Source organism: Pelobates fuscus, chromosome 2 (assembly GCF_036172605.1).
Source record: "Pelobates fuscus isolate aPelFus1 chromosome 2, aPelFus1.pri, whole genome shotgun sequence".
NCBI lineage: Eukaryota > Metazoa > Chordata > Amphibia > Anura > Pelobatidae > Pelobates > Pelobates fuscus.
This window is the reverse complement of record NC_086318.1, coordinates 31,872,983-31,900,147: the sequence shown is the minus strand read 5'-3', so window position 1 is coordinate 31,900,147 and position 27,165 is coordinate 31,872,983. Positions and strand designations below refer to the sequence as shown.

Sequence of the window (27,165 nt, the reverse complement as noted above, 5' to 3'; positions counted from 1 at the left end):
GTTGACACTGCTTTTCTGTTATCAGCCTATGTCCCTATCAAGCACTCTATTTCTTAACATTCTATGTACACTCTCACGCACAAGCCATGCTCCCCTCATATGTTTCTTCTCTACCTGTTTCTCCATGACATGGGCTATATGCTACCATATTTAAAACCAAGCGTGAACCCGAACTACTGTTTTTGAATATTATAAAAATGTGCCTGTATATCAAATGCCATAACATGTCATATCAATGTTTACCTATTCTACCGGATGTCACTGTTGGGGCACATGCCGGCTGTTTGTTCACTCCATGCACAACCAAAATAAAGAATTAAAAAAAAAAAGAGGTAACTGACGGGGGAAAAAAGTTGGCTAACAGTCAACTACTGTTGATTTTACTGATCAAGGGAAGAGCAGTAAAAACTAAAATAATTATATACTATAACAATATTGCATAATAATATTTTAATACAAATATAATATAGAAATATAGATTCATTTATTTTTACCATACTTCTTGCTTTACATTCTACTGGTTACTTTTTTCAATTGATTTGTGAACAAAATGGTGGAACAATGTTCCTATCAATGTACTGTAACATTTTGCAGCACATTAATTGTCCCATTTACACACTCTTTCTTGTTCTTGTGATTTGGTTCCAGAATCAGAATCTTGTTTTTAAAATTGATTAAATAAAATCTAAACTAATTGCCTGCTGGCAGTGCTAGCAACAAGTGGGAAAATTGTTAAAAACAAAAAACAAAAAACAAGGTGGCAGGAGGGTTAATTATGTGTTGTGATTGGCCAGAGCTTGCTAGCACCTAAACGTTGCTATTATGCATGAGATAAACACACATTTCCACATAAACACAATAACAGGGGGGGGCGAAAAAATATAAATAAAAATAAAATAATAATATTATAAAAATAATAATAATATAGAAATAAAATATTAATAATATAACAAAAAAATAATAATAATATTAAAATAATAATAATTAAAATTATAATAATAAAAATGCCCACCCCCCACCAAGGCTCTGCATCACATACACAAACACACTCTGCACTCATACACACACTGCATTCATACACACACACTGCATTCATACATACTGCATTCATACACACTGCATTCATACACACACACTGCACTCATACACACACTGCATTCATACACACACACTGCACTCATACACACACACTGCACTCATACACACACTGCACTCATACACACAATGCACTCATACACACACTGCACTCATACACACACTGCACTCATACACACACACTGCACTCATACACACACACACTGCATTCATACACACACACACACACTGCATTCATTATATACACACACTGTAAACAAATATATTAAATTAATGTAATTTTTTTGGGATATAATTTTATTTATAAATTTACCAGTAGCTGCTGCATTTCCCACCCTAGTCTTATACTCGAGTCAATAAGTTTTCCCAGTTTTTGGGGGTAAAATTAGGGGTCTCAACTTATAGTCGACTTATACTCGAGTATATACGGGTAACTTTTAAAACACTCCAGCATTACAAAAAAAGTTTTGTTTTTTTTAATGCTGGGGTAATTATTTAAGCCACAGGCTTAAGAATTAGACTTGCAATTATTGGCAATTTACAAGTATAGTGAAAGCATGGGTCATTCCTGTATGGGTTGGGTGTAAAATAATGTTTTTCTTGATTAGATGTTTTATATAAAAGACTGTTAAATGGTTTAATGTATTTTATGCAGGAAACTACATCAGACAAAACAGGTCTATTGTCCATCAGGACGGGTGGAGAGCAAAATAATGAGGCTCAATATTACAGTCGAAGGAGGCGTGCAGGTAATGTGATAATAATATGATATTGTTTTAAAGGTGTACTCTGGCACTAAATACAGCTTTTATGTACCATATTAAAATATTTTACGGAACCTTGCTCCCTATCCCCATCTCCTGTGTATCTCACTCCATTCTAAAATAATTCCTGTTTAAAAGTTCCTGCACTGCAGGAGATTAAATCTGTCTATTGTATTCTCCTCCGTTGCCTGGAGACAAAGATAACAGGTTAATCCCGGCATATTAGGTGCACTGTTTGGTTAACAATTAGTTATGGATGGCGTGTTTTTAAAAAAAATTTTTTTTATAAACATAAAGAGTTTTTTTCTCTACATGGCTAACTTATTACATCTACTTATACCTATGAGTCTTTGCCCCTTAGGATCCAATAGCACAGTTGTGCAATCAAGCTAATGTTTTTGATTGTTGTACTACAGTTGACAGCCTTTATGAGCAAACATTTTAAAACATTATTTACACATATCAATTGCTTTTTCATTTGAATAAAATGTATAATTTAAAACATTTCATAGATCTGCATATTATAAATTGTACACAAAAAGTTCAAACAAATATTATATAATAGTTTTCTGTTGTGATTTTATCTGTACTTTCCAAAGCATCTCTGTCACACAGTCAATTCGAGTGACAGACAGCTATAGGTACCCCTTAATTGCAGTGTAATATATTGATTATTAGCCTGTTTTCCTTTAAAGGGGGTTAGATATATATAGCAGTGTGTACTGGGATGGGAAGAGATTCTGGCCCCTTATCAGTTAGGAATACAAAGCCGAAGGGGTTAGCTCTTTCTTAAGACACAAGTTTGGGATGCAGGGGGGAGGTTGTATTTCTGGCACTATTGCTCTCCCTGTCTCCCCCTCCCTCGTGCCCCCCTCGCCTGGGTAAATACTTTACTTACTTACCTTTTCCAAGGGCCGATGTCCCTTGGTGCTGGGCCGACGCTCCGCCCCCTCCGATGGACCGCAACAAGCGGGTGCTAATGCGCATTAGATCTCCCCATAGGAAAGCATTGAATCAATACTTTGCTATGGTGAAAAATCTGATACTGGAGGTCCTCGTGCAGAGCGTTAGGACATCCAGTGTCAGATACCAGACCAAGGGTCCTTTTCGATTTAGGAGGCCCTCTAGTGGCTATCTGGTAGACAGCCACTGAGGGCAGACTTAGAGCTGCAATGTAAACATTAATGTTTCTCTGGAACCGCAATGTTTTACATTGCAGCACTAAGTGCAAAAGGGACACTGCACCCAGACCTCTTCAATGAGCTGAAGTGGCCTTTGTGCCTACAGTGTCCCTTTAACCCTATTTCTTTCTCAGTTGTCATCACAAAATTATAAAAAAAAGAGGGACAGCAGGATTTGGGCCCCAAAAAGACGCTGTCCCTCCTATATACCTTTTGTAGTTTTGCTAACATTGTGTTCTTGCACTTACAGCTGGCGATACAGAGTATGCTGCTGTTATTGAAATAAGTTTTGATGATCCTAATATGGGAACTCAATTAAAAGCTATTCTGGAAGACACTGAGGTATACCAATCATTGGTGGCATCATCAATAACAATCACAAAATCAAGCATAACATCAGGTGAGTACATGCTATCATTGGCAAATAAGAGTGATAACACAATTGTTCAATTAGTATTTTGATAATATTTGATATATTATAACTTTATATCATGGGTTAAATGGTCAGTCTAGGAACCATAACCACTCTAGCCTATTGTTGAAGTTATGGTGCCTGGAGTTTCCAGACGACATTCCCTTGGGTTAGAGTAAACCTGTTTTTGATTAGTTTGACACTTAAATGGGTCCTCCTGGCACCCCACCCTTTACCTCTTACATAGTATCATAGTTACATAACGACAACATAACAGATGTCTTGCGAGCATACTGAAATAATGACGTCTTGGGTGCAGTGAGTTCTTAGAAATTACCGTATTTACTTGATGTGTGTCAGGGTACCTGAGGCCTCTACCTCTAAGGGAGGTAGAGACTTGGTGGTGTATCCGTCCAGGCGAGCTGTCCTCTCCGTTCCTCGCGGTTCATCCAGTCACTTAAACACCGGCCGCGAGGAATCCACGTCCTTTTCTAGCAGGACGCTCAATACGTGACGTCATGACGCTAGCACGAGCTATCTGTCACTCAAGTGTCCGATATCCAATCGGTACTTTTCAGAGGCGTGATTTCCATCCAGAACCAGGGTATTTAAGCTTACTCCTTACTTCAGCTCATTGCCCTGTCGTGGTTCTAGCTTGTCTAGTCACTCAGTGCTCTGGTATTCTAGTTTGCTCTTTTGGTTTTGACTCGGCTCGTTGTACTACCCTGTTTCTCTGTTATCCCTTGACCCGGCTTGTCTCTCGCTTATCTGTCTTCTCGTTCCCTCGACCTCGGCTTGTCTCTGACTATTCTTTACTCTCGGTACGTTAGTCCGGCCATTCTAAGGTCCGGTATACGTACCTTTCCACTCTTTGTACTCTGCGTGTTGGATCCCTGTCCCGATCCTGACATTACGACAGGGCCAATGGATCCTGCAGGTACAAACAGTCAGCTTGGTTCTTCGGATCCCAGGTTTGACGCCATGGAACATAGGATGGATCAGATGGCTTTGGCACTACAGGCACTTTTGTCTCGTGCTAGTAATCCACCTGAGGAGACACGTACCCCTTCTATCTCTCCTGCAGTCTCAGGTCTAGAGGTAGCCACTGTAGGTGCTTCTTCCCGTATTACCCCACCAGTACGTTATGGCGGGTCACCGGAGAAGTGTCGTGGCTTTCTAAACCAGATTAGCATCCATTTCGAACTACAACCCCGCTCTTATCCTACAGATAGAGCAAAAGTTGGATTTATTATTACTCTGCTCATTGAAAAAGCTTTGAGATGGGCCAATCCTTTATGGGAGAATGATAATCCACTCGTCTATAATTATAATGCCTTTGTAGCTGCGTTTAGAAGAACTTTTGACCCTCCTGGCAGAAAGGTCAATGCAGCTAGATTAATGTTGCGCCTTAAACAGGACAATCGAACACTTGTGGATTATGCACTAGAGTTCAGATCCTTGGCGGCAGAAGTTAAGTGGAACGAACAGGCTTATATAGATGTGTTTCTGAATGGGTTATCAGATATAATTCTTGACGAGGTCGCTACTAGAGAACTCCCTGAAAATTTGGAGGATTTAATTTCTTTTATATCTCGTATTGATGAACGCTTAAGAGAGAGGCAGAACACTCGAGATAGGACCCGTAGACCCTCCTTTAAACTAGCGCCTACCTTTCAAATCTCTGAGTTCGAAGACTTACGTATTCCTGAACCTATGCAGATAGGCAGTACTCATCTCACTGAAAGGGAGAGACAGTACAGGAGAAGGGAGGGTTTATGTATGTATTGTGGAGTCAGGGGTCATTTACGCCTAAATTGTCCCAATCGTTCGGGAAACGCTCGCACCTAAGTTCCTCTAGAGGACAGGCCTTGGGTGTTTCTACTTTGTCCTCTATTCACAACTACAAGGAGCTCAGGCTTGTGTTACCCGTTTCTTTAAAGTGGGAGAAGGGAGTAGTTAAGACTATGGCACTAATCGATTCTGGAGCTGCTGAGAGCTTTATAGATCAGGGTTTTGCTGCCAAGCATGCTATTCCATCCCAGTTAAAAGAGACACCTCTGGCTGTTGAGGCCATCGATGGTAGACCGTTACTTGAGCCTGTTATTTTTCATGAGACCATACCGATTAACTTGACTGTTGGCATCCTGCATAGAGAGGATATATCCTTGATGCTCATTTCTTCTCCGTCTATTCCCATAGTTCTGGGGTACTCCTGGCTGAGGAGACACAACCCTATTATTAATTGGGAATCAGGGGAGATAGTTTCATGGGGAGAGAATTGTCAAGAAAAATGCTTGCGGAAGGTCTTACCTCTTGGGTTAACTAATACATCGAATACCTCTGACAATCCTACAGAGACACAAATTCCGCCTCAGTATCTAGATTTAAAGGCAGTATTTGACAAAAAGAAAGCCGATACCTTACCCCCACACAGGTCCTTTGATTGCAAAATTAACCTACTCCCTGGTACCATGCCTCCCAGAGGTCATGTATACCCATTATCTATAAAGGAGAACTCAGTCCTAGAGGAATATATTCACGAGAATTTAGACAAAGGATTCATCAGGAGGTCCTCCTCCCCTGCCGGGGCTGGATTTTTTTTTGTTAAAAAGAAAGATGGTTCTTTGAGACCTTGTATTGATTATCGAGGCCTGAATAAGATAACCATTAAAAATGCCTACCCGATTCCCTTGATCACCGAACTCTTCGATCGTTTGAAGGGCTCTACAATTTTCACCAAGTTAGACCTCAGAGGGGCATATAACTTGGTGAGAATCCAGCAGGGACATGAGTGGATGACGGCATTCAATACTCGATATGGCCACTATGAATATACCGTCATGCCTTTTGGGTTATGCAATGCACCAGCAGTATTCCAAGATCTGATTAATGAGGTTCTTAGGGAATTTCAGCAAGAGTGCGTCATTGTATACCTAGATGATATACTCATTCATTCTAGTGACATTGAGATTCATCACAAACAAGTCAGGAGGGTTTTGCACAAGCTTCTCCAGCATGGCTTGTACTGCAAGTTGGAGAAATGTAGCTTTGATCAAACCCAGGTAACCTTTCTCGGCTATGTGATCTCTGGGGAGGGATTTAAGATGGACCCGGATAAGCTCCAATCCATTCTAGAGTGGCCTTTACCCACAGGTCTTAAAGCCATACAGAGATTTATTGGTTTTTCCAATTATTATAGGCGCTTTATTAAGGGCTATTCTTCCATTATTGCACCTATCACTAACATGACCAAACAGGGGGCTGACACTAAGAATTGGACTACTGAAGCTCTCCTTGCGTTCAAGACTCTCAAGGAGCTTTTCGCTTCCGCTCCAATTTTAGTTCACCCTGACACTTCTCTGCCATTTTTGCTCGAGGTAGACGCATCAGAGACTGGTTTAGGTGCTGTTCTATCCCAAAGGTTGGGTGTTGATAAACCATTACATCCATGTGGATTTTTCTCTAAAAAATTGACCGGTACTGAAAGCAGGTATGACATTGGTGACAGAGAATTACTAGCGGTTATCAAGGCTTTGAAAGAATGGAGACATTTATTGGAAGGTACATTACATCCTGTTACCATCCTGACAGACCACAAAAACTTGTCTTATATCGGAGAGGCCAAGCGTCTGTCCTCCAGGCAGGCTCGTTGGTCGTTGTTTCTTACCCATTTCAATTACGTTCTGACTTACAGACCTGGGTCAAAGAATTCTAAAGCCGATGCGCTATCTCGCCAATATGAACCCTCTGCTTCAGTTGAACCACTTTTGTCTTCCATTGTACCCAAATGCAATATTATTGCTAATACCAGTCTCAAAATTCATTCCCCGCTACTTGACCAGATCTTGAAGTCACAACATCTAGCTCCCGGAAACACTCCTGAGGGAAGAAACTTTGTTCCTCCTGAACTTCAACTGGAGCTCTTACAATGTTTTCATGAGAGTAAAATAGCTGGTCATCCTGGTATTCGCAAGACGTACTCTCTGATATCCAAGGATTTCTGGTGGTCTTCACTTCGTAAGGATATTGAGGAGTTCGTCGCAGCTTGTGAGACTTGTGCCAAGACTAAACTATCTCATGCATCCCCATGTGGCCTGTTACACCCCTTGGACATTCCTGAGAAACCTTGGTCCTGTTTGTCCATTGACTTTATCGTTGATTTGCCTGCTTCCAAAAGACAGACTGTTATTCTCACGGTGGTGGATAGATTTACCAAGATGGCTCATTTCGTGCCATTACCTAAACTTCCGACTTCCCCTGAATTGGCGGAGATTTTTGCGAGAGAAGTTTTTCGCCTACATGGGATCCCTTCAGAGATTGTTTCTGATAGAGGTTCTCAATTTGTCTCACGTTTCTGGAGATCCTTTTGTTCTCAAATGGGCATCAAATTGAACTTCTCCTCTGCCTATCACCCTCAGTCTAACGGAGCTGCTGAACGTACTAATCAAAAGATCGAACAGTATCTGCGTTGCTTTGTTTCCGAACACCAGGACGATTGGGTCGGTCTGATTCCTTGGGCGGAGTTCGCACACAATAACCTTGTTTGCGATTCAACTCGCTCTAGCCCTTTCTTCATGAACTATGGCTTTCATCCTTCGATTTTTCCTTCGGTTTCCTCTTCTCAGGGGATACCGTCGGTTGATGATCATGTCGCCAACCTGAAGAAATTATGGGATCAAACTCGACAAATTCTATTACATAGTTCCTCACTGTTCAAGAAACACGCGGACAAACATAGAAGAGCGGCTCCTGTTTTTGTTCCTGGGGATAGGGTATGGTTGAGTACTAAGAATATCCGCCTAAAAGTTCCGTCCATGAAATTTGCTCCTCGTTACATAGGCCCTTACAGGGTTCTCACTCGTATCAATCCGGTTGCGTATCGCCTTGCTCTGCCACCTGCCTTACGCATTCCTAACTCTTTTCATGTCTCCTTGTTGAAACCCCTCATTTGCAACAAATTCTCCTCTAAGGTCTCCTCGCCTCGTCCTGTTCAGGTGGAGGGTCGGGAGGAGTACGAGGTCAGCTCCATCATTGACTCCAGAATTTCAAGGGGAAAATTGCAATATCTGGTCAACTGGAGGGGATATGGTCCTGAGGAGAGGAGTTGGGTACCTCAGGAGGACGTCCATGCTTCTCGCCTTCGCAGAGCATTTCACCTTCGCTTCCCATCTCGCCCCGGTTCATTCCGCCCGGTGGGCGTATCTGAGAGGGGGGGTACTGTCAGGGTACCTGAGGCCTCTACCTCTAAGGGAGGTAGAGACTTGGTGGTGTATCCGTCCAGGCGAGCTGTCCTCTCCGTTCCTCGCGGTTCATCCAGTCACTTAAACACCGGCCGCGAGGAATCCACGTCCTTTTCTAGCAGGACGCTCAATACGTGACGTCATGACGCTAGCACGAGCTATCTGTCACTCAAGTGTCCGATATCCAATCGGTACTTTTCAGAGGCGTGATTTCCATCCAGAACCAGGGTATTTAAGCTTACTCCTTACTTCAGCTCATTGCCCTGTCGTGGTTCTAGCTTGTCTAGTCACTCAGTGCTCTGGTATTCTAGTTTGCTCTTTTGGTTTTGACTCGGCTCGTTGTACTACCCTGTTTCTCTGTTATCCCTTGACCCGGCTTGTCTCTCGCTTATCTGTCTTCTCGTTCCCTCGACCTCGGCTTGTCTCTGACTATTCTTTACTCTCGGTACGTTAGTCCGGCCATTCTAAGGTCCGGTATACGTACCTTTCCACTCTTTGTACTCTGCGTGTTGGATCCCTGTCCCGATCCTGACAATGTGCCATCGAATCTAATGCGCATCTTAATTTTTTAAACCTGGAAGCTGGGAAATGTTTTTGCTGGTGAATGTAATGCGCATTTATACAAGAAGATACTACTATACAACATTGTGCTACAATGAAAATATTTATTGCCATATACTAACCATTACCAGTAACATTGATGATATTTCAATTTTAGTGTTACACGTTAAGTTTTTTCGTTCTTAAGTCCTCTTTCAGGAACAAAATTTGCCTGTGTCAATTCACCTGTTTGAATAAGTGTGTTTGAATTTGTCTCTTTGAATTGACCAAGTTTGAATAGAATGAAATTCGTCGAAATGCAGTTTGCTGGAAGACTTCTAATTTTGCCCCGAATGTAATGCGCTGTCGAATCAAATGGGCATTACAATTTTAGAAACGTTATTTTCCCAAAAAAAGGTGCGCATTGGATTCGAGTAAATACGGTATTTGCAGGAAATATAATATTTAAATTCTTCTCCCATTTTCACACTTAACCAGAAACAGGCAGAAAGAAAGTCTTTATTCTTTATTGAGTTGCTCACACTGCATCCTTCTCGTCAGATACAAACATCGTATCTCGTCTGTAGGAGTTTGTTCTTTTTTAGAAGTCCCAATCATTTGAACTCTACATGATGCCAACTCTTTATCACAGCCTAAAAAAATATGTGTTTCCTCCATTGCCTTGGCTATAGACACTCACTGGATTATTTTACCAGTAACTTTCTAAAAAGTATTTTATATCACTGATCCTCTGATCAGTTTATTCAATAAATTCCTTGTGTTTTCAGCATGATTTTTATCAGTAAGAAACAAGGTCAAGGTTTTGTGATCAGGGGATAGTTTCTGGTTGTCATTGGTGGTAATGACAACAAACATGGTTTTAACTTCTCCCAGTCGCCAATGTGATACATTTCTCTTAGTAGATTCCAGCCCTGTCAATCACAGTAAATCACATTCCAAAATAAATACACTAACCATATGTTGTAAATAAATGCCATGTGATCATTGTGCATCCATTGTGTTTCCACTATGCAATTAGAGAACTCTGTAACCATAATAAGAGCGTTGCAATGCATCATAAATAAAACATGTGCTGGCTCATTGTGCTTCTACTTTTCTGCATTGTCACAGAATTACTACATTGTGAGTTTCTCATTACTACAAAAAAACTTATAGAAAACGGTACATGCAGTGATAACACCACAAATAAATCAGTAAATGAATAAAAAAGAAGAGTAGCAGCTACACACCCACTCTAGCGACTTGATGAGTTATATACTCAGAAATGGAAAATAGGGTGTGTGCGCTTAAGATTATAAAACTAGATAAATAGTATAAAAATTGTCAAAAATAATTTATTAATTAAGTAAAAAATAAATCAGCAAAGGACTAATTCCGATCACCACTGTTATACCTTAACCGGACAATTAAATACAAAAATCTCATAAAACAGAATAACAAAAAAATAAATAAATAAAAAAAGGCAAAAAATGTATCCACAAACTAACTGCACTGAATGGCCAAAAAGATGGAATAACCTCAATATAAAGAATATATATATAGAGGTCTGATCACTAAATGAAGGTAGGGTGGATACAAATAATATACCAATAAACACAATAATAATAATAAATAGGAAAAAAAATAAATAATATATATCTGTCCTCGGTGTGGGCCCCCACCTGAGGTAGATATAACCAGAAGATGAATAAATGAGATATATAAAAATAAAAGACAAGTGACAAGAAACAATAATACTGAGTGAAATAATATAAAATGAAAAAAACCAGTAATTGTCCAGAAGTCCTCCCTGGGTGGGCAGAATAAAGGTGATGTTGGGCGGATCAAAGAGCAACCAGATGAACCCTCGTTATGGGAACTCCAACTCTCTCACACTGCGGTCGGGATCTTCAAAAAAGACCACAGTGGAGGTGAAGCCGTGAAGATGGACAAAGTAGGTGCAGAGTGGTACAGCAACCGCCCAGACAGCAACCAGCAGATAGAAACCGCGGTCGGTATTTTCAAAAAAGACCGCGGTATTCAGCCAAAGATGAAGACAGGACGTCAAACCCAGGGGAAGTGGAAAGAAAGGAACAGCCAGCAGCCCACAGATCAACGCGTTTCGTCCCAAACTGTGGGACTTTATCAAGATCAGTACTTGTGCCTAGATCACCACCCAGGGTTTAAATACCTGCTCAAGATAAAGCCAGCAGGTGAACCCCGGAGTGGATAATTATCAGTAATCAAGCTACATCAGTGAAACCTGTTAAACATAGAACAGGTGCTAATGATACATAGACTAAACTGACAGTTTAACACACAGGTAAACAGTTTAACAAATTAGTTCCACACAATCTGATTTAACATTAGCATATAAACAAAAAATTTTTTAGCGAATTATTTCCACACAATCTGATTTAATATTAACATATAAAGCTCCATTAGAACTATACACATAATATAAAATAAATTTATAATAAATTCTATTAGACAGCAAAAATCTAGGTCAGGGGAAAAAAACCTCTCCATACAAAGAGAATGCAGTGCAGATGCCCCCTATATTATTGTTACATCTCAATAATATAGCTATATAATTTTCCTCAATGAACCAACTAGATATAGAAAAGTGACCTCAAACTAAAAAAGTTCTATCTCCTCGTTTAGGCCATTGGGTGTGAGGGAGTCTAACCTAAAAATCCATAAGGACTCAGCCCTGATCAGGTGTCTTTTCCTAATAGCAAAATCCCTAGTGGGAGGTATAAACTCTATTCCCATCACTTTAATAGATGCCGGGTCACTATTATGAAACAACTCAAAATGTCGAGCAACCGAAGATCTCCTATCTTTGTTCAATATAGCCAGTCTATGCTCTCTAAATCTAGATTTCAGGGGTCTGGTGGTCTGTCCCACATAATGCTGATTACACGGACAAATCAAAAGGTATACAACAAAGGGGGTACTACATGTAATCCTATGGTTAACCACAAAAGTTTCTTCTCCCCTACATGATTTAAAGGTGGACGTATTATGACAAATAAACCCACAGGTCAGGCATCTGCTCCGCCCGCAACGTAAATTGTTGACACCATTCTTACTAGTAGCTGGCCCCTCCACATTGTCCCTTAGTTTAGAGGGGGCTAATATATTTTTCAGGTTTGGGGCTCTCCTAAAGGTAATCTTCGGGAGTTCTGGAATACTAAAACAAAGTAAAGGGTCCTTTCTAAGGATAGGCCAGTATTTATAAACGACACTAATAATATCATCATAACATTTGTTAAAAACCGTAGTAAAGACAGGAGAAATCCCCACCCCCACATCCTTAGTACTGATATTGTATTTAGCTCTCCTCTTTTGTGGACGGTTATATTCATCCAAAAGGTTAAGGATAAGTTCGTGATTGTTACTGTGTGACACCCTAATCAAGTGTGACTCTTTATCAAGTGGCCCTACCCTATTCTTTAAACGGCCTAACGGAGGGACAAGGTCCTCTCTATTTAGTGTCCCTGCCCTCAAATAAGCCCGTCTGATCTGCTCAGCTGGATACGCTTTTTCTATGAAGCGACGACATAAAACGAGTGACTCTCTCTCATAGTCCATAAGGGAGGAACAATTGCGCCTTAACCTATAGAATTGTCCAGAAGGAATATTTTGGATCCAAGTGGGGTGGTGGCCACTATCAGCATGGAGATATCCATTAACGTCAACACTCTTTTGGAAGGTCCTAGTTAGAACTCTCCCCTGAAAACCAGTCAGGGTGAGATCAAGAAAATCAATGGTGGACAGATGTCTATGGTAAGTAAAGGTAAGTCCCCATAGATTATTATTTAGGTAGGAGATAAAATCTTCTAATTCTTCCCAACCCCCCCTCCAAATGATAAGGATGTCGTCAATGAACCTGCGATAGAAGGCGAGTCGCCCCCTCCAATGCGAATTTTCCAAAATCATGGTGCTCTCCCAGAGGCCCATGAACAAATTGGCATAGGATGGGGCGAAACTCGCCCCCATCGCAGTCCCCTTGGTTTGTAGATAAAAAACTTCATCAAATTCAAAATAATTATGCTTTAAGATAAATTCTGTGAATTTCAAAATAAAATCAGCCTGTAATTCCGGTAATAGAGGATCAGATGAGAGATAATAAGAAATAGCTTTGAGGCCAAGAGCATGATCAATATTAGTGTAGAGTGAAACTACATCAATGGTGGCCCAACAATAATGATCTTGCCACTCAACCTCTTCCATAAGGGACAGGACATGACCTGTATCCTTAATAAAGGAAGGTAGATGGGGAACATACCTCTGAAGGTGGAAATCAACCCATTTAGAAATGGGAGCTATAAGGGAACCTATACCAGAAATGATGGGACGACCTGGCGGTCGAGTGAGGGATTTATGGACCTTGGGCAGATGGTAAAAAGTGGGTATGTTACACTGTGCGGCCAAAAAGAAACCCTTTTCCTTCTTATCTATACATCCACTAGAGAAAGCTAATTCTATAAGGACTCTCAACTCCTTTTCATAATGCTTCGTAGGGTCATTCTTTAAAACCCGATAATATTCTCTGTTACCCAAAATATTCATAGCTTCCTCAATGTAATCATTCCTATTTAACAAAACAATTCCACCTCCCTTATCCGCCCCTTTGATAATAAGATCAGGGTTATTCTTCAGACTCTTAATGGCTAATAGCTCCTGCTGGTTAAGATTATTAGAACTATTTTTAGATTTGTTAATAGCGCCACAGCGCAAACATAAATCCTTAAACTCCTTCAAGACCAAATCATAAAACAATTGAATAAACTGTCCCTTATCAGCCTGTGGATAGAAAGTAGTATTACTACAATGCAAATGCTATTCACTGAGCTACTTAGTAAAAACTTCCACAAAGAGGATTTTCCACTGTCCTTTAAATGTTACTATTCACATAAATCTTGGCTTTTTCGAGCACAATTGGATGTATTTGCAAAAGCTACATTTGTTTTCAGCCTTGTATTAACAGTTGCTGTAACTATTTAAACAAGCTTAACTGGAATAGAAATAAAGCCTAGACACATGTTCCACTTGTAACAGAACTCCCTGTACCCCGGCTGGGTATCTCTGCCAAGGACCGCTTCCTAGCTGGAACAGGGGACAAACCTCAGCACACTTGCCCTCAGCTGCCGTGGCTTTGATACCGGAGAAACTGACGGAAGCCAAGCACAGAGAGATGGACACAGGTTTCTTCAGGAAGGAAGAGATTATTTAGTCGATTCACCGACCGGGACTCAGAGGGACTAATGTCACCAAAAAACAGCAAAGTCTGAGCCCTGATCATACAGTGTAGGTCCCTTATATAGGCATGTAGCTCCTCCCATAATCAGTTCAACCTACACATACTCTTATCCAATCAACCGAATAGAGACTAAATTCCTGTTTGACCACATGGCTTGCCCAGCACAATGGAGGAGGGGAAATACTCGTATATCCTGTATTCCTACACATGCTCCTTACACTACTGATTGTATCGTTGCCACGTGCAACCAACTGACCGATACATCAACATATGCAAGTGCACATACCACGTGGCAATCTTGTCCTAGTAAATTTATTTTTACTGAGATTCCACCACATTCCCCCCTTTGATGCTTCTGATATATATAATAATTCCAGATGCATCACCTAATCATCGCTTACTTACACCTCAAGTTGCCATGAATCAGAACAGACCCTGCGACTCCCTAAAGATACAAATCCCTCAACATTCCTCTTCCTGTACTAATTCTCCCTGATTTAGAGCCTCATACCTATATAGAGCCATTATCTGTGCAGCAGCCTTTCTCTCTGCTATATTCTCTATAATGCTCTGCACAGACCTAACTACCAAAGGAATCAGACATGGTAGGAGAAGGCACAGCATCAAAATTAGCATGACTCCACCTACCAATGCCTTAAGTCCTCCAAACTGCTCATACCAATTACCAAACCAACTACTTGGATTATACCCTTTCCATACCTGGGTAGGCACATGCGCTAGTTTAACCATATGGCTAGTAAGCTCAGCTATTGCTTGCCCTTCGTCATCTATTTAAAGACAACAATTGCTTAGGTTAAACTTCCCACATACACCTACCTCTACTGCCAATAGGTAATCCAAGGCTAATCTATTTTGGTAAACGGCTGTCCTCATCCTAGTATTATGTTTCGCTAGGAGATTGAGCGCTTGCGATGTTTCATTGGTAATTATCTCAACCACTGCCTGTAACCTTATAATACGGTTGAGCATATATATTGGGGTTCTATATCCAAAAGTACCATCCTCTGCCCATGTAGCTGGCCCATAATAATCTATAATACGCTGGGGAGGCCACTCATTATCTTCCCAGGTACCTATCTCTAGGGGTCCCCTTTTCTTTCTATGATTCACATCATATACCTTAACTCCCAAAGTCTCTCCTGTTTCAATAGGCAACAAGAAGAAGGATGGTTTGAGCATACCTAACACACATGCCCCTTCCCAGTCCTGTGGTAACTCAGAATAGGCTTTCTTACCACAGATCCAGTACAAATTTCCTGGGGCTTTCCAACTAGATGTAGCAGATAGGTCAAACCACACATCCTTTAAATTGGTATAACTTGCAAACGGGTTAGGTGGTTCTGAGACATTTGAAGCTGACCACCAAGTTGTATTCTTTGTATCATCATCATAAGCTTTTTGCCCTAGACAAGTCAATTCTCCTACAGATGTATTAAACATTATTCCTTTCCTTGCTATGCAAACATAACCTATAATGGAGGTCTTTAATTGCCACTCAGATTTACCTCTAACACTCATTTGATAATCAGCTTGAGAAGATGTTATCTGTTCAATTGTCTCAGAACTGGAATACATTACCTCCTTTGCTTCCCAGGGCCATTGGTCTCCCATATTAGTACCTCCACACACATAGCAGTTGGTTACATTAAGACTACCAGCAATACTCTCAGCTAGATCAATAAACAAGTTCTTAGCATTATGGGGGATCTTATTCTCTACACTCATCTCCTCGTAGACAGAATGGAAAACCTGATGAGTCTGGGCTGCCACAGTATCGGTCTCTATCCCTATAAATAATATTGTCCCAGGATCCAAACCTGTCCTATATATCTGGAACCCAAATAAGTTTCCGAACCTATCTATAAACTGTTCAGGATTATTAATAAGTATATGGACTGGGTTACACTCCATAGACTTACAATATGGTTTGGTAGGCAACTTAGTAACAATCATATCCTTATCTACTGTCTGTCCCCAAGTTGCCCACCCTACACAAGACCAATATGGACAATAATTATAATTCTTATTTGGGCATTTTGGATCTATATACTTGTTCTTACTACTGGGGCAAATATACTTATCATTAGACCCATACGTTCTTTCCCATTTAAGATCCCCACATACATTCCACGGTTTTCTACCACTTGATATCGCCTTACATGCATCAAATAGCAGAACACCCGAAGAATGTACGGTTTCTAGTATTGTCTTATTTATTAGGGTCCCCTGTGAGTCTCCATTCCGAAGGGTCAACCAAATTGTACGGGGTTGATACTCTGGACTAAAACACTTAGGTTCTCCTACTCCTAAATGGCATACACTATAATCTATACCTAAGTATCTACACTTAGATACATATCCTTTACACTCATATTGTGAATGCCAAATAAGGGTCTGGGAAATATGATTACCTGTTTTTGTAGTCTTAATGCAAACCTCACAGCCAGGTGTGTCGGTACCTCTACCTTCCTGAATAATTAAAAACACACATATATACATTATAAAACACATCACTCCTGACATCTTTGTCCTCATTCTTCGACCCTGCGATGGCACCTCAGCTTCCAGGATGTAAGGGTTGCAAGGAATGGAGTCCTTCCAAGTCCTCTCTTCCCTTCACAGAGGTCCCTTCAAGACACTCTGGCTATGTAACGTGGGTAGGTGGTCAAAACACCTACTAGCTGATATCTTTGTTTACTCTTAAAGTCACAATATCTCCTCGTCACTCCGACTGAGTTACACGCTTTAACCGGATCTTGCAGGGATTCTCTGGATCTGGTGTAGCTTGCCAAGAATCTACTGCTGCTGGTTTAACCCTGGAGTGATGAATCCACGGAGTCACTTCAGCCACCTTTATAGCTGTAGGGGTAGACAAAAGAACAACATAAGGACCCCTCCACTTTGGCCCCAACGGTACACTGTTCCACTCCTTTATCCAAACTTGATCTCCTGGTTGATAACAATGGACAGGTGGATAAATATTCACAGGTAATCTATCTTGTACCCATTTCTGTACCTCCTCCATAGTTTTACCCAACTCTACAACCTGCTGCTGGGTAATTCCTTCTCCCAACTGACTCAAATCCCCCCTTAAGTTACCAAGTACAGGAGGTGGACGCCCATACATAATTTCAAAAGGTGAGAGACCCATCCTTCTGGTAGGTGTACTACGAATGCGCAACAGAGCTATTGGCAAAAGAACATTCCACTTAAGTTGAGTTTCTTGACACATCTTTGCCAATTGGTTCTTAATAGTTCTGTTCATCCTTTCCACTTTCCCAGAGCTCTGAGGCCTATATGCCGTATGAAGTTTCCACTTAATACCAAGCATATGAGTCAGTTGTTGTAGGCACTGGTGAACAAAGGCTGGACCATTATCCGATCCTATAGAGCATGGTAGTCCATATCGGGGTATTATTTCTCGCAACAGGAATCGCACAACTTCTCCTGCTTTCTCTGTACGAGTAGGACATGCTTCTACCCAACCTGAGTAGGTACACACAACTACTAGTAGGAAGCGATGTCCGCCGGATTTAGGATTTGGAGATCGGACATAGGGAGTCCTCCCATATACTGGACTCCCGGTGGTTTTCAGTAGTCCTCTTTCTTTATACAAAGCTCCATGGGCATGAGTGGTTAAAAACACATACTTGGAGTCTGTGTAGATGTTCACCCTCAAACCTTCAGCCAATTGTAGCGCTCGTGTGAGTGCGATTAGTTCTGTCTTCTGTGCCGATGTTCCTTTTGACAATGGCCGAGCTTCTATCACCTTGTCTATGGTTGTCACTGCATATCCTGCATAGCGAATCCCTTCTTTCACATAACTACTGCCGTCCATATAGTACTGGACATCAGGGTTCTGGATGGGAAAATCACGAAGGTCCGGTCTACTTGAAAACACTTCATCCATCAGCTCCAGGCAATCATGTTGACTCTCAGTAGGTTGTGGCAAAAGGGTAGCTGGATTCAAGGTATTAACAGTCTCTAGATGCACTCTCGGGTTTTCACATAACATAGTTTGATACTTAGTCATGCGGCTATTACTAAACCAATGCTATAGTCTAGCAACGTCTGTACTGCGTGCGGGACTCGCACGTAGAGTTCCTGACCCAGAGTTAGCTTATCAGCTTCGGCTACCAGCAGGGCGACGGCAGCTACAGCTCTTAGACAAGGTGGAAGACCACTGGCCACTGCATCCAGTTGTTTGGACATATATGCAACAGGTTGTTGCCATGATCCCAAGTACTGTGTCAATACTCCCACAGCCATTCTTCTTTGCTCGTGTACATATAAGTAGAATGGGCGTGTATGATCAGGTAGACCTAATGCTGGGGCGCTCATCAATGCCTTCTTCACATCTTCAAATGCCTTTTGCTGTTCGGGAGTCCACAGGAAGGGATCGTGTTCTGTACCTTTTCTAGCCACATAAAGAGGTTTCGCCAATATCGCATAACTGGGAATCCATATCCTACAGAAGCCTGCTGCCCCCAAGAATTCCCGCACTTGTCTTCTATTCTTGGGTATTGGTATTTGGCATACAGCTTCTTTTCTCTCTGGCCCCATTATCCTTTGACCTTCAGAGATATGGAATCCCAGATACTTGACAGTTGGCTGACACAACTGGGCTTTCTTCCTGGACACCTTGTATCCTGCCTTCCAAAGAATGTGTAGTAAATCATGTGTTGCTTGCTGACATATTTCTCTTGTAACTGCCGCTATCAACAAATCATCTACGTATTGTAATAGTACACACTCTCCTGGGATGGACTTGAAATCCAGTAAGTATGACTTAAAGCTGATCCAAATAGGGTAGGGGAATTTTTAAACAAGGCTGCCCGTCCAAGTCATCTGGCGTTTCGAGCCCGTTACAGCATTTTCCCATTGGAATGCAAAGATACACTGGCTTTCCGCAGCAATTCGTAGGCAAAAGAAGGCATCTTTGAGATCCAAAACTGTGAAGTAGGTAGCCCCGCCCGGAATTAAAGCAAGCAGGTTATATGGATTTGGCACAACTGGATGTATACTTACTACCGCATCATTGACTGCTCTCAAGTCCTGCACAGGGCGATACTCATCTGTACCAGGCTTTTGAACAGGCAACAATGGGGTGTTCCAGGGGGAAGTACAGAATTTTAGGATACCATACCTTATGAACTTATCCAAATAAGATTGTATGTTCTTCTTGGCCTTTTGTGGAATGTGATATTGTCTCAGGCTTACTGGATAAACCCCAAGCTTTAGTTCGATACGAATTGGTGGGATATTACGAGCAAGTCCTGGTGGGTTATTCTCTGCCCACATTCCTGGTATATTGAACAAGGATTCATCACTCTTAGGGTTTTGGCTAGTCAACACTGTATAAAGTCGCCACTCTTCTTCCTTTGGTACAGATATTGTCATTATACCTGAGGGTCCATTGAACTTCAAAGATGTTGTTCCGTTAGGTAGAAATGCTATCTGTGCTTGTAATTTCGACAACAAATCACGTCCTAGCAGTTGGACTGGACATTCAGGCATATAAAGGAACTGGTGTTTCACTATGTGGCCTCCCAATGTTCAGTCGACTTTTAAGAACCGGTTTAGCGGCACTCCTTCCAGTTGCTCCTATTACGGTGATAGTTCTTCCTGAAGGAGGAGCGACTAGGTCATTCACCACCGAATGTTCAGCACCAGTGTCAATCACGAAAGAACTCCTTTTTCCCCTTATTGCTACATCAACCATAGGCTCCGCTCGGCCAAGGGGGATGGAGCCCGGTCGGTATCAATAGTCCTCCATGACTGTGTCAGCCAAACCCACAAAGTCCCTATCCTCTTTCTCTCGGGGTCTCTGCGCTGCTGGTTAACATCTATCTCCACTAACACTTCCTCTTTTATTCCCACTATTTCCTCCAGGGCCTCCTCTTCCTCTCGCTCTGCCTCTATAATTATTACTATACCCTCCCCTAGGTCTGTCTCTCTCATATTGTTCCCTCCGTGGACACTCACTTCTCCAATGCCCTTCTTCCCTACAGTACGCACATTGGTTCCTACTCAAAGGCTCCCCATTCCACTTATTCTCGCCTTTATCCGTTCCCCTATACGCTTCCTTTTCCCTTCTATCTACGCCTGCGATAGCTACCGCTAGCATATCCGCTTTCCTTCGCATCTTTCGCTCTTCCTCCTTCTTCGTCTCTGTCTCCCTATTCATATAGACCTTATTTGCTATTTCCATTAGTTGGGTTATGGACATCCCTACAAACCCTTCTAACTTCTGTAGCTTGCGCTTTATATCTCCGTAGGCTTGGCTGACAAAGGCAGAGTTAACCATTCGGGAATTCTCAGGAGCCTCTGGATTAAAGGGGGTATACAACCGGTATGCCTCCAATAATCGGTCATAAAAGGCACTGGGCGATTCATCACATTTCTGCAATACCTCAGCCGTCTTAGACATATTAATCGCCTTTTTTCCTCCGGCTTTCATGCCAGCAATAATAGCGTCCCTGTATGCTTTTAAATGGGCCATATCTGCGCCATTGATATTCCACTCCGGATCAGTATTTGGATAATGTGCTGCGGCCCATGCTGCTGGGTTGGCCTGATTTTGTGTACGGGCCACTTCTTCCAGCGCTTTAATTGCCGCTTGGTTTATCCGTGTCCTTTCCTCGTTGTTAAACAATGTCATAAGCAGTTGCTGGCAATCAGCCCAAGTGGGATTATGTGTCTGGACTATGGAGGTAAACAAATCCGTCATGGCTTGAGGTTTATTGGTGTATGAGGAGTTATGGGTCTTCCAGTTAAATAGATCAGTAGTAGTGAAGGGAACGTAGACAAATACAGGATCAGCGTGTTGTAACTGGCCGTCACCGTTAATGTGTGTCGGGCCTGGTGTCAGTCGGAGAGGCATTTGATAATGTCGGGGTTGGAGGGTACCGGTCAGTTGTCGGGTTAGTATGGGGCTTCGTATAGAAACGTCTGTTAGGGGTTCCGGTCGAGGGGTAGTAAGACGAGGGGAAGGGGACGTTTTACTGAGGGGGAGATCAGTGAGTAAAATATTCCGGGCCGGGCTAGGAGGAGCCTGACCAGGAACAAGATATGACGTCAAATCTGGATAGGTGGGGTTAACGGAGGTAGGTACCGGAAGAGGAGGGTTTAAAACAAGAGGGCTGGGCTCTGAGCTAGAGGAGGGGGTAGGTGGGGACAACGGGGCAAGGGGAGTAGCGTTACCAACAGCACCTCCTCTTCCTGTGGAGGAGGAGTAAGGGGGCAGCATGGGAATCTCGGATTCAGGAGGCATGTCCAAAATGGGCGTAATTACTGGCCACCATGAGGCGACATTGTTCCTCGTGGCATACCCGGATCCATTTTGGCAAGTCATTTACGGCGTGCTTCCAACAGTCAATATACGGAAACTGTCCGTAAAGTTCAGGCCTACCTGATACAGCCACGTGTACACGCTGTACCAGATTAGGATCCAAACTGCCACGTGGTGGACATGCAGCCACCAAAGTAGGCCATTCCCTACTACATAAAGTAGTCAGGCGTGTTGGAGACATTTTTACCCAAAAACCATACACAGTGTATCCCTTTTTAAAGTTTTTCAACATACATCCTAAGGGATCCATAATCGTTGAATCTGACGCACCCATACTAACAATGAAGCGTCGTCTCCAACAAACACACTTCCAACGGTCACACCCGTTCCCTTGGCAACAGCACCACGTGGTACAGTTACTAAGCGAAACGCACACAACAAAACACTCAGGGAATTCCCGTACACACACAGCTGTTACACCAGTCACTAAATAACTATTACTGCGCCTCTTGGCGAAACTATACAGTCACCCACGCTATAATTCCCTATATCTGAATTACCCGTCTATAACATACCCTAGTAACATCGTCTTTACAAACAGTAGTTATAGTACGGTTAGCATTGGTTAGAGTACAATTTAAAGTCACAGTTCAATTAGTAGTGGTTATGGTGTTAAACATACAACATAGACAACAGTTATTAGCAGTTATTTACAGTATCAGTAATTATACATGGTTATGGTACAGTGCGCTATAATACAGTTACACACTATTCACACTCTCGCTAGACGGCAGAGCTCACGCTATCTAGCAAGATATACACGCTACTACAACAATCTTTAACACATTTACAATTCCCAACTAATCTATTGGCCAGTACCTCGATGGACTACCTAAAACTATTTACATCCGTTTTGGTTAGCCACGCTGCCCAAGCACCACATATAGCGAACTAGAGGGCGGAATTTACAACAGCACCCTCTTAGTCTATATACTCTATCAAACATCTAGTGGGTTCCAAATTTACACGCCTTCCCACTTAGCCAAGAGAGGTTGAGATCTAGCGGACCGAATTTACACAGACGCCACTTAGTCTCCCGGTCCCTCCGACCTAGCGAACGTAGTATACACCCTATAACGCTAGTCTAGACAAGACACCGGTGTCCGGCTTGGGCTATTTACACAGAACCCAGCCTGACTCCAAACCAAAATTAAACGGGCTGACTACAGGGCATTTAATTACGAGCAGTGCGCCTTCGCTCCTTCCCTCCACTGGAGGGGGCAGATTCCATACACAAATAACCCCTTATGGGCCTACCGCACAATCGGTATCCAATACCCCTAGTGGGTCCACCGTCTAAAACAGTGGTCGTCTTACCTCCTCGTTCCTGAACCTGAGTTCACACTCATCGACGGGGACGCCCCAGCACTTACTACGTAGAGGCCGATGATCTCCTGGACAACAGACCAGTGGCGCCGAGACAAAGGGAGGTCCACGCAGAAGTTCAGGGGTGCAGCCGTAGAGAGCGTGGGCAAAGATAGACCGTCTCACGCCTCTGCTTCTCAGCTACCGTTGAACGATGAGCTTCCTGGCCAATGCACCAAATGATACCGGAGAAACTGACGGAAGCCAAGCACAGAGAGATGGACACAGGTTTCTTCAGGAAGGAAGAGATTCTTTATTCGTTTCACCGACCGGGACTCAGAGGGACTAATGTCACCAAAAAACAGCAAAGTCTGAGCCCTGATCTTACAATGTAGGTCCCTTATATAGGCATGTAGCTCCTCCCATAATCAGTTCAACCTACACATACTCTTATCCAATCAACCGAATAGAGACTAAATTCCTGTTTGACCACATGGCTTGCCCAGCACAATGGAGGAGGGGAAATACTCGTATATCCTGTATTCCTACACATGCTCCTTACACTACTGATTGTATCATTGCCACGTGCAACCAACCGACCGATACATCAACATATGCAAGTGCACATACCACGTGGCAATCTTGTCCTAGTAAATTTATTTTTACTGAGATTCCACCACAGCTTGACTAGTCCCCTGGAACCGCTCCCTCCTGGAGCCGAGGGGGGAATTTGCTCTAGACACCCCCAGGCACTGGACAACACTCAGTCCTGGGAGCTCCAGTCCTTACAAGGACTTTCCCAGATGAATCCTCCACACTGGAACAGTGATTAAAGAATAGCCCTTTCCCCCCCCAGTAACCAGACGACACATAGTTCTGGGAGTACAAGGTGGAATACATTTATTGGCAGCCACGACTGGCCTTATATGCAGGTCTCCATGCAAGGGGCACTCTCCTCTGGACCTGAGAGTAGACTACAGTAAAAACATACACATGATTACATTGGCTCTCAGGTCCAGGGCATTCCCATACAAAACAAGATAATCCCTCCCCTGTGCCTGGGAGATAATTGAGTCAAGCACTGTATTAAACTCAATTATCTCCAAGCAGAAAAAAAAACATTTCCCAAACACCACAAAAGTACCTTAAAAATACATAAAACCCCACAAACGTTACATCCCCTGATAGCCCTGATCTGGGTGACCAACATATCCAAAAATCACACAGATCACCCAGAAGTCTATTGTGGTTTTGGTCCATGCGAAGGGCCACCAGGGAGCTAGCGTTCGTTTTTTTGCACACTAATGGAAAGTGCCGAACCAAGGGGAATAAAATATGGGTCTTTCCAGTCGCTGACCTGGCTCATAGTCGGTGTGCAGGAGGCTGGCAAGCAGGCTCCTCCAGGAGTTTGTGGCAAACTAGCGAGGACAGGGGAGTTTGTCACACCACTATCCTGTAAAACGCTTTGTAAAAGGGATTATTCCAAGCCCAATGCCATCTTCATTGATTTGAAGATTTCACTGGAAGATGGAGAACTAGTCCTTGCAGAGAAATCTTTATTTTCCCCACTGTAGGAAATAAACCTGATGAATGAATAGCTCTGTTAATTGAATAACCCCATATAAATTGTTGTAGATAGAGGTACGGGAAGGGTAGGCCAAGGACAGAAAATCCCAAATTGGTTAAACATACTTTATTAGCTCAGGCTAGTAGTATTTACTTTCTATTACGGTAAAAGTGAAATGTAACTATGCTCAATGTAGATGGGACAATATACTTTAACGTACCATCAAAAATGGTTTTATTGTGACTATGGGGCTATTAAAGAGCTGAAACTGAAGGGAAAAATGTAGATTCGGCTGTAATGCATGGTCCATAACACATGGTCCATAACGCATGGTCCTCAAACTGAATCTTCAACATTTAATATACTGCTAGACTAGAGATAAGGGTTTTCATTAAATAGATTAATAAGAAGGGGGATATCTTCTATTGTAGCAGTAAAGATATCTACATCCACTAGATATCTGTTCAAAATTCTATTCATCAACAGAATAAATTAACATGAAGCCAACGGCACTCTATAACACTACCTGTTAACTTAGTCCTCCAATCATGTGCAAAGAGTTTGCTTGACGTGTCCCGGCACACCTAAATGCAGCTCTTAGAAGATGCCCTAGTTGCTACAGGAGCTGGCAGGGAGATGAAACTATCTCCCTGATAGTCCTGTACGCTTAAAAACCTGCAGGGGACCAGAGGTAAGTGCAGATCACTTTAAATGCTCCCTTGCAGACCCAGACCAGAGGAAGCACTTACAGTGACTCGGATCTACTGTACATGCAGACCACAAGCTTCTTCAGACCACTAGGGAGTTGTCCACTGACTCCACTGGACAAAAGGGAATAGGGAACATTGCCCCCCTTGTCAGGTACACAACGGTCACCAAAGGCCCACACTTAGGATTTATTGTAAATTTTGGGAACAAAGCACAGCACAGTCGGCAAACTCATATACCCACACACAGCCACACACATTTGACACTGCTACCATCACATAACAAGACACATAACTCACAGTTACCAAAAAGGAGTATCACAAGTAGTTACACTCATCACTCATAGCTACCCACAAACCTTACTCACAATTACTTACACAGTCACAATGCACATCGTACACTTACAACTACCATACACCTAATAACCTAAAATACACAGCCACCCAGCACACCTACACACCACATTTTAAAGGATTCAAAGAACAATAACAGCCCTCTGTAGTTTTTATTGTGACAAGAGTGCCCTGGCTCCCTGGAAGGGTAAGTAGTCAAACTGTAGTCCCTGCCACTGAGCTAAACCAACTCATCTGATGCTCTCAGCCAGCGAGCTATCCCTGCACAGCTGTCATGATTTCGACTTTCTTCTCTGTTCGATCAGCGTTTACCTGTAATGACTTCCGGGTTTTTGCTGAAACCAACTCCACCCATGCGTCTGACGTTACACTCTTCCATAGTAAAAGGAAGCAGCGGCCAATGTCAGATCGCTCAATCAATTTGTTCCCAAATTGTTGCCAAGTGCCGAAAGAGCTTCTTCTCTCCATAAACTGTTTACTGAACCTCTGATACATGATACTGACTTTGCTGACTTCTCTTCTCCCAGATTCGGAACGGACTTCGACTACGTTTACCTCTAATCCCCAAATTACTTCAGTGAACCTCTATCTTCCCTATTCTGGAAAAGACTTCCTTTATACCATCCTTAGCCACTAAGCTAAATTCTCCAGATTACTAAGACTAATTTTTGGTTCAATCTCTCATATATTTGGAAGGATAAAAAGGGAATACTTAAGTCTGCCCTGTGGGATCCTATACTACTCATTATACAATTTACTTGTTGGAACTAACTGGTTCAGCTGATGAATGTTATTACTTTATTTCCATTATTACTACTAAAGTCTAATGGACACTGCTATAAAATCCTAATCAGGATCTAATTTATATCATTGTTATTGCTGAAGTCTAATGGACTATGTTAAACAGTGTCCTTATCAGGATCTACTTATTTTCTCTATTTCCACTGAAGCCCAATTATCTCTGTTAAGCAACCTCAAGCAGATTCTAACTTTGCTTATGCATTATTATTTCCAATTTACACTGCAAAAGACTATTGTCAAACTGAATATATCTTAATTCAATAAATCAAACATTCTTAAAGTGACCATATTAAACTCATTCCTTCATCTGCAGTTGAGTTCCAAATGCACTTTTATTTAGAAGTATTACAACAGCAGAGCTTATTTCAGAATTGGCCAATGTCTAAATACTAAACTGTTGGTTTGCCTTGAGGACTGGGTTGGGAACCACCACACTATGACATCCACTGGTATTTTCGGCCTCTTTCAAAGTAATGCTCTCAATCCATTATAATGTGCAGGAGCATTCTCTGCAAGTTATTGTTCTTATAGATTCTTACCCTATGGCATTCAGCAAGA

The 27,165-nt window shown here is 42.2% G+C and overlaps 1 protein-coding gene across 1 annotated transcript in view; it reads left to right on the top strand.

Moving 5' to 3' along the window:
• Positions 1–27,165, top strand: part of LOC134586504 (adhesion G protein-coupled receptor F5-like) — a 125,853-nt gene that overhangs the window by 34,504 nt on the left and 64,184 nt on the right. Inside the window, exons 3-4 of the mRNA XM_063442049.1 lie at positions 1,751–1,844; positions 3,291–3,440. Of these exons, the coding sequence (XP_063298119.1) occupies positions 1,751–1,844; positions 3,291–3,440 (244 nt within the window). The remainder of the gene's footprint in view (positions 1–1,750; positions 1,845–3,290; positions 3,441–27,165) is intronic.